The sequence below is a fragment of the Ictalurus punctatus genome, chromosome 13 (genome assembly GCF_001660625.3).
Source record: "Ictalurus punctatus breed USDA103 chromosome 13, Coco_2.0, whole genome shotgun sequence".
In the NCBI taxonomy this organism is placed as follows: Eukaryota; Metazoa; Chordata; class Actinopteri; order Siluriformes; family Ictaluridae; genus Ictalurus; species Ictalurus punctatus.
The window spans coordinates 23,255,620-23,264,993 of record NC_030428.2 but is presented as its reverse complement, the minus strand read 5'-3'; the positions used below and the strand labels follow the sequence as shown (position 1 = coordinate 23,264,993).

General features: G+C 37.6%; 1 protein-coding gene across 2 annotated transcripts; it reads right to left on the bottom strand.

Moving 5' to 3' along the window:
• Window positions 1-2,963: 2,963 nt before the first annotated feature.
• Window positions 2,964-8,706, bottom strand: gpx9 (glutathione peroxidase 9). 2 transcript variants are annotated; one of them, XM_017482845.3, is made up of 5 exons: window positions 8,477-8,706; window positions 8,031-8,124; window positions 5,253-5,383; window positions 4,666-4,796; window positions 2,964-3,908 (listed from the first exon to the last, which is right to left on the bottom strand). In XM_017482845.3, exons 1-5 carry the CDS (start codon window positions 8,606-8,608, stop codon window positions 3,830-3,832), a joined length of 567 nt encoding a protein of 188 aa, XP_017338334.2. In that variant the 5' UTR covers window positions 8,609-8,706; the 3' UTR covers window positions 2,964-3,829. The 2 variants fall into 2 exon arrangements, with proteins under 2 accessions (XP_017338334.2, XP_017338335.1); XM_017482846.3 differs by having other exon boundaries at window positions 8,031-8,165; window positions 8,477-8,567.
• Window positions 8,707-9,374: the final 668 nt, after the last annotated feature.

Genomic DNA, 9,374 nt, shown 5'->3' with positions numbered 1-9,374 from the left:
TAAACGAACTGCGAGCTAATGATGTATGAAAATGAGTACAGTTTTTAATTAGACTATACACACGAAAACGATGCAAGCGAACTGGCAGCATGCCTGTGTCATAAATAATAAATGATTCATTTATTCATTCTTCTCTCTCATTAGCCATGTTCACAAATGGATCTATACATACACTTAGTGGCCACTTTAATATGGTACAGCGCTGTAGTACTGAATCTCTATAGTAAAATGCAGGAATAAATGGACAGTAGTAATAAAGTCAAAATCACTTCTTATTTTATGCATTTAACTCATGGCTGTAACTGAGTGTGTTATATATATTGAATTGTAGCCAGAAGATTTACTGGTTGGGGGAGAAAGATGTTTACATGACTAAGTGTAACATACAGAATGGCCAAAGATCTACTAAGTATAAATAAATAAACAAACAAACAAATAAATAAATAAAAGCCTTGGACTGCAACAGCTGAGAAATTTTAGCCTACAGTCTATGAAAGACTATTGAGTCCTTCCAGCAAACACATAAATCACATGTCACACTACAGGAGGATAATTTATTTATCTTCATGTCTCTTAGTCATGGTTATAACCATTTCTCTCTCAGCGCTACTCCAGCAATCCTTAATATTTAATATTGAATAACATTCGATATATTTAATATCATATTAAACCCAAAATGCTGCTCTTTAGAAACTTGTAGTATTATAATCCTGTACTTAACTAAAAGAGCAATGTTAACAATTAAAATAACCTCACAGCTCCAGGGTTCCTGGTTTGATCCTGAGCTTTGCATGTTCTCCATGTGTTCACATGGGTTTCCACGGGGTTCTCTGGTATCCTCCCACTTCCCAAAATCATTCTGGTGATCAGGCTATGCTAAATTGACTCTAGGTGTTAATGTGAGTGCATGGTGCTTTCAATGTACTGGTGTCCCATCCAGGGTGATCCCACCTCATGCCCAGTGTTCCCAGGATAGGCTCTGTATCCACCAGGACCAGGATAAAGCAGTTACTGAAGATGAATAAATGAATGAATGAATATTGTCAGACGCATAAAGCATAATAACACAGTTCAGGCAAATAGAGCTCATTCTGTATAAACATTCTCACAGATTCAACTTATATTTTATTTGATATAAATATAGGTCTAAGCGCATATGCTTCCAAATAACAATGAAATTGACTTCAAGTGACTCTCTAAGCTGCTGTTCTATGTACCTCAATATATTTTTTTTCGCTCTGTAGAGTGGTATTGTTAGCCGCGAGGTCCAAAGAAAATTCACACATGAGGTAGCTATCTAAAGCTCATATGTTAGGAGCTTGAAAACTGCGCTGAAGTGGTTAACGTATAGCCTGTTTAAAAGCCTATTACTTCTTCAAGTGCACTTAATAGGGTATAAAATGATGGTTTCTACACACTGTGTACTGTACTGTATGCCCAACTGAGAGTCTTTTAGGACAATCAAAAATAACCTGACGTATACAGTGCTATCATTTAATCAAACTGTGTTGGGAGGGGGGTGGGGGCACGTTGATGAAACTACATGTGGGGTGTGAAATTACCGTAATATATTTTATTACAATTAATTATGAAATACTGACACCTAGTGACAGCGTTGTGTTCACACAGATTGGATAGATAGATAGATAGATAGATAGATAGATAGATAGATAGATAGATAGATAGATATCTTATCTGGTATTTATTGGTAGAATGAATGAATTGTACATTGTACACTCTTTTATTTCCAGTGTGAAAGGGCTTTTGGTCATACCTTTTAGGGAACCCTTAAAGGCTCTACATAGAACCCTAAAACGTAACGCTTTTCTATCAGAAAGAGTTCCAAGTAGAACCGTTTTTTTTTTTTTTTTGTAAGCTAAGAACTAGAGATGCACCGATACTAAATTTCTCAGCCGATACCATAACCAGTTATTCAGCGTGATATTGGCCGATACCGATACCGATAGGTCTGCCTTCTATGCCTTCTTTTAAATTAATAATAATTAATTCCACATGAAGGAAATGCAAATAAAAACTTTATTCTCTTCCATTTCAACAAGTTGTTCCACAGTAACTGGTCTCATCAACAGAAAACACATTACTCTAATTAACATTAACACATGAACTCAATTCTGAAGATTACTGTAAGATTTCCCAACTTATTGAATGTTATTAATTCATATTAACATTGACTGACTTCTAAAAGACCTCCTGTTAGTCTCACATTCACTCTCCACAAACAAAAGCATTTCTACTTCATCAATGACATCAAACTGGTAATATATAATATCAACTTTTTTATATATTAACATTATTGGATATGAAATACACTACTCTACAAATATATTTTTCTGTGCAATATATACCTTTTTTGTCAACTCATCTTCATTTAAATGTTTCAACAGTGTACTGCAGCTTTAATTCAGTGAGTGTAGCGTGGCAAAAAATTAGACTCGACACCAAAACTCCCGCTTCACTGCTGCAGCGACCGGTGTAAAATTTTAGCGATGCAGAGCTTACAGAGATTACAAACTGCAGTTTTGTCATCATTCCACACAAGAGATATCTTTACACACAGCACGAAATCTATGTGTTTTCCCGCCCTCTTTTGATTGACGGGATATAATCGGCCCTGATCATCGGATGTTTTTAAACTATCGGCCGATAGCCCATAGCATGAAAAATAGCCTTTATCGGCAGATACATCGGTGCATCTCTACTAAGAACCCATAATTATTCACTGAACCCTTAAGTTATACTTTTTTGTAAGACTGTACATAAATGACTGAGGTATTAATGCCTGGTTTGTGCAAACTCATACAATTATAAGAACAAACAAACAACAAAAATCAACAATTATCATAAATCCTGAGGAAATGTTGTGTTAGAGAAGTTTTGAACAAACAAAACCATACATTTAATCATATACATACACACAAGTGCCAAAGGAAATTTATGACACATCATATAGGGTTAATAAATCACTTTATTTTGCATTTTGAAACCTCTGATCAGATCAGTAAGCCTGCATGCGTGTGTGTGTCAGGCCGCAGTGATGGTGCTGGGTGAAGATGTTTCTCTGAGTGAACACACTGAAGCTCAGAGTCTCTCTCTCCAGCCCTATCAGACCCAGCTCAGCTGCCTGAGTGCTTTTACTGAGGGATCATCACACTGCCCCACCACTACACCACACACACAAACATATACACACACACACAGGACTGAACCAGGGCTTAGGACTTACACTGCTACAACCCATCCCAAACTGTACCATGTGCACTTCCTTTAGATCCCTAAAGCATTTTGGGTTTTCCTACTTATGTAGAAATTTCACTATAATGTCTGAGGTCTTGACTGTATCTCGATGGGAGGGAAATGAGACGTTTCAATACTTTTCTTGGATTTTTACAAAGCTTATAAATGGTGTAGTGAAAACGGAAAAGGATTGAATTAAAAAAAGTGAATATCCACCTTAGAGTCTTGAGGCTTTTTGATAGCCAATTGTCCATATTTTGTTACAAACTATTTTCAGAATTTACGTATTTTTCCAGATCTGGAAAATCTATTTTGGTCAACGTACTGTAAGTGAAAGTCTTATTTTGCGATCCACATTTCCACAGTGATGGTGAATCAAATCCTTAGAAATATATAATAAATTGACTTCCTATTTCCACAGTGTAAAAGGGGTCTAGTGTAAAGGCTTCTGGAAGGACTTCTTCTCCGCTACGGTCAGTGTGTTTTTGTATATTATACAAGTAATAATGAAACCCTTCACTATTTCTAAAGTTGTATTTATAGCGATGATCCGAGGTCAGTTGAGACATAGAAGCTACAGAATGAGGGTTTGCAGAGTGAGGAGCATAGCTATGTCTTTCTCCACCTCTTCAAATGGGTGATTGAGGTCATAGCTGTCCAGGAAAAAAATAAGCAGGAAAGTCAGAATAGAAAAATCCAGAAAAGAAAACTGAAAAACATGATTATTAGGATAATGTGTCATTATAGAGTTGTTAAAAAGGTTGACAATTTTAATTTAACTGTTCTAGCTCATGTCAAGCTCCTAAAGAAGATTCTAATAAAAGTCCATTAAAAAATTTTTTTAGCATATCGATAGGCAGGATCTTAATGTCCGCTACAGTTGCTGTCTTAATAAGTATAATTATATTGTAGTTCTCTTAAAATAAATTGGCCAAATAAATGTAATTTAATCACTTGCACTATTTATGTTTCTAAGTGTGAGGAAAAATAAGTCCTGCAAATGTGTTTGCAAATTGTTACATCAGTTAACGCTAAATTCTTATGGAACGACTGCAAATAGTGCAAATGTCTTAAATCTCTCATTATGAGATTATGATCGAACAAATTTAATGTTATTGATCTTATTTCTAGATATTTTAATGACATTTCCAACTTGAAAAGCGATATTCATTAATCAAATATTTGTTTAATTATATTCACATAATGAAAAACAACATATTTTCACTTGATTATCATGTTGTTGTTTTTTTTTTGTCTGACCCCCCCAAAAAGAGAGATTTTAGCTTTCTACCGGTCATCAGATGGTAAATTCTGCTTACTTAATATTAAGTCCCAAGTTAGCTTATTAAATTAGCCATACATAAACCACCGACTCAGAGTCTCGGCAGTTTATAACCGCGTGTTTCATACCGTCTGTATGGCAGCCCGTCTGCAGTGATAAGAAACTTCTCAAAGTTCCAGCGGATGTCGTTGACTTTAATCGGAGACCAATAGAGTTTCTTGATGTCTCCAATGACAGGGTTCACAGAAGGCAGAGACGCCTGCAACCAATTCAGAGGTGAAGATGACTACTATTAACAAGTTAATAATTCTAGTTTACTGTTATGCTTGTTATGCACCTCCCAAAATCATGCTTGTAGGTGGAGGGTCTATGCAAAAAAAATTGCCCCTATAGATGTGACTGAGCGTGTGAATGTGTGTGTGCATGTTGTCGTACAATAGACTAGTGTCCCATCGAGGTGTTTATTCTACCTTTGACCCTGACCAGGACAAAGCAGGTACTGAAGATAAATTAATGAATGAATGGATGAATGAATGATCTAATCTAAGTCTTAAGACTGAGTCAGAGATTTAGAGTTGAACTCTACAGCAGGCTAATCCTCCAGGGGAAAATTTTAGTATCCTTTAATTACACTGTACTGTAGTTTCCATGCTCATCTGTTTTACCAAAGTAAAACACACAGACTCTTGTCATCTTTAGAATATTAATAACTTGCCTTCAGGAAGGAGTACAGAGGCTCCTCATTCAGCCCATTAACCTCGATTTTACTGAACATGGGGAACTTTGGGATGAAACTGCCTCCAGGTCTGACACACCGCAGAATGTCCAAAGTCTCGTGATTCTCCTCTGAGAAAGAAGAAGAATTAATATAACACAACTACAGGGCTTTTAACTGCAGTGATATTTATTATACGATATTTACACTGCCTGACAAGGGTGTCTTTTATTTTTGTTTTATTACCATTTATTCGCCACAGGAAAAGCAAGACATTACAAAGTATGTAAAAAGAAAGACTGTAGTCTGTAATAAGCTCCATTTAAGCATGTGTCATAAACATAGTTCAGTTCTCCTCTCAGCAGCATACATACCAGGGTATTGACACCTGCAGCTTCTTTCCTGCTCATTGTGCAGCATTATACCATAAATGTGCTCCCATGCCATTTCCTTGTCACAGATTAGAGCTAATACAGTGGTGCTTTGTCATTTATTTATTGAGGAAAATGATCCATTACATATCTGTGAGTGGAAAAAGTATGTGAACCTTTGCATTCAGTTTCTGGTGTGACCCCCTTGTACAGCAATAACTGTAACTAAACGTTTGCGGTAAGTGTTGATCGGTCCTGCAGATCGGCTTGGAGGAGTTTTAGCCCGTTCCTCAGTACAGAACAGCTTCAACTCTGGGATGTTGGTGGGTTTCCTCACATGAACTACTTGCTTCAGGTCCTTCCACAAAATTTCTATTGGATTAAGGTCAGGACTTTGACTCTTAAGAATCTTAGATTCAGTTCATGAACAGATGTCTTGACAATTTTCTGTAGAATTCACTGATATACTTCATAATTCATTGCTCCATCAATGAAGGCACGCTGTCCTGGCCAAGATGCAGAAAAACAGGCCCAAACCATGATACTACCACCACCATGTTTCACAATTGGGATAAGGTTCTTATGATGGAATGCAGTGTTTTCCTTTCTCCAAACATAACCCTTCTCATTTAAACCAGAAAGTTCTATTTTAGTCTCATCCATTCATAAAACATTTTTCCAATAGCCTTCTGCCTCGTCCACGTGATCTTTAGCAAACTACCGATGGGCAGCAGTGTTCTTTTTAGAGAGCAGTGGCTTTCTCCTTGTAACCCTGCCATGCACACCACTGTTGTTCAGTGTTCTCCTGATGGTGGACTCATGGACATTAACATTAGCCAATGTGAGAGACCTTTATTTGCTTAGAAGTTACCCTAAAGTATAGGTTCCTTTGTGACCTCATGGACTATCATATGTCTTGCTCTTGGAGTGATCTTTGTTGGTCGATCACTCCTGGACAGGGTCACAGTAGTCTTGTATTTCCTCCATTTCTACACAATCTGTCTGACTGTGGATTGGTGGAGTCCAAACTCTTTACAGATAATTTCCTAACCTTTTCCAACCTGATGACCATCAGCAACTCTTTTTCTGAGCTCCTCAGAAAACTCCTTTGTTCGTGCTATGACCAGAGAGCTGTCTATGGGAGAAAAGCAAGCCATTTTGAAACAGAGAAAAGAGGGAAAATCCATCAGAACCATTGCAGAATCATCGGGCATAGCCAATACAACAATTTGGAATGTTCTGAAAAAGAAAGCAACCTCTGGTGTACTAACAACCAGACATCAAACCAAGGTGAAGAAAAACAACAGCAGTTGATAGAAACATTATGAGAGCTGTGAAGAAAAAACAAAAAACAACAGTTATATTGTGAATTTATCACAATCCACAAGTGCAGAAATATAGAGGCTGTACCACAAGATGCAAACCATTCATCAGCAGTAAAAATCGGAAAGCCGGATTGGAATTAGCAAAGAAATACAGAGATGAGCCACAAAAGTTCTGGAACCAAGATGAACCTCTACCAAAGTGATGGAAAGACCAAAGTGTGGAGAAAGAAAGGATCAGCTCATGATCCAAAACATACAAGCTCATCAATCAAGCATGGTGGATGTAGTGTCATGGATTGGGCTTGCATGGCTGCTTCTGGAACAGACTCACTAATCTTTATTGGTAATGTAACTCATGATGGGAGCAGCAGAATGAATTCATAAGTTTACAGGAACATTTTGTCTGCCGATTTACAGAGAAATGCATCCAAATTAATCGGGAGGAACTTCATCATCCAGCAAGACAATGACCAGTCCCTCCAGGATTCCACGATTTTGCGATCGCAGAAACGAACACAAAGTCAAGGACACTCTACAATATTCACATGAGCTTGCAAATTTTCAAAATTATGGCAGATGAAGGCCCTAACGTGTCATGTGACATCATCACAATACACCATACCAGAGAGCGTGCAAAACAATTTTATGCAATTGTGATTTCACCAATTCAAGTAGTTTTCGGCAAAAAAAGCACAAAAAACATCTTTGGGCACAACAATCAAAAAAAAAAAAAAAACCTCAGCAAAATCCTGTACGGACTAAATGACCCCAAACACATTCCAATTCAACAAAGGACTTAATTGGGGGGGAAATGGAAGGTTTTAGACTTGCATGTAAATATAGTTCAAGAGCTTCGGTTAACATTCACATCAAACAAATCAGAATGAGTGAAAAAAAAAAAGTGAACTCAGTGACTTTGACCGTGGCATTGTTGGTGCCAAACATGTTGGAAAAAGTATTTCAGAAACTCATGATCTGTTGGGATTTTCATGCACAGCAGTCTCTAGAGCTTACACAGAATATAATGTGAATATTCACGAGGAGCAACATGATGAGATGATCAAAAGAAGGTTGTTTCTTACCTGGTGCCTGTAGTCCAAACTGATTACATGAGAATCCCAGAATAGTGAAGTTCTCACCACTGAATCTGTCCATGAGTGCATTCAGCCTGTGGTACTGACATTACAGGAACACACACTGCTCTTTACGGAGGTTTGCTGTAATTAATACCTTACCATTAATCTAGTACTGTACTTTTGAAATAATTGCTGATTTAAAGAAGAAAAACATTTGCTAAAAAATGTTAACCTGATATCTACAGATCAACTGTAACTTTGGCAAACTTTTGACATCATATTTAAATCATTTAACAAACACAGTAACACAGTTCTCCCATAAGAGTGAATGCAATTTACTTAAATTAAATCAAATATATATTTTTTTTCTCCAGATTGATTGAGTTATATGAGATATGATCAGACAATATATCAGAAATACAGTCTATAGTATATTCCTAAGATTCAGGTACCTCCTTGACAGTGGAGCCTCAGAAGGTGGCCACGTTGACGATGAGAAGCACTTTCCCCCTGTAAACCCCCAGAGAAACAGATTTCCTTTCCAGTGAGTCCATGGTGAAGTTGTAAACTGAACTGCTCGCCATATCTTCTACGTGTGGATCCAGTACCCTGGTTAGATTTAAAATAAGCTTCTGCAAGGCCACTAGTCCAGCTTTATTCACAATCCTACAAACTCATGGCTCAGCAGTTGTTCCACTCGTGTGCCTCTATTGTAATTTAACCCTGTTTGTGAACTGACATGCTGACTTTATTTTGTTTTGTTTTGTGTGTGGGTTTTATGTTGGCAGATCCTGGGCTTGCCAGGGTCTAGAACTCTTATGGGTGTGTTTAACATCCATCCAGGTGGTTGTGTGACATGTTGTGATTTGGTTACAATAGGTTTCAACCTGACTCAGTGGGCCAAACTGCTGTAGAAGAAGAATAAGAAGCATTTATTTGTCACATATACATTACAGCACAGTGAAATTCTTTTCATATCCCAGCTTGTTAGGAAGTTGGGATCAGAGTGCAGGCCATGATACAGCACCACTGGAGCAAGGACACAACAGTGGCAGCTTGGAGGTGCTGGGGCTTGAACCCTGACCTTCTGATCAGTAACCCAGTTCAGTAACCTTAACCATCCTTAACCACTGAGCCACCACTACCCTTGACTGATAGACCGATATGACATTACATAACTATAAGTGGATAAAAATTGCAAACTAAATTATAAGCATTGGCAAAGGAATAAAACCCCTGAGTACATGCTGTTTTAGGAAAATAATCAACTTCAGGGCGGTAACAGTAACAGGCCACATCACACCACCCCATCCTTGATTGTTTTCCTATAACAGCATGGTCCGTCATGTT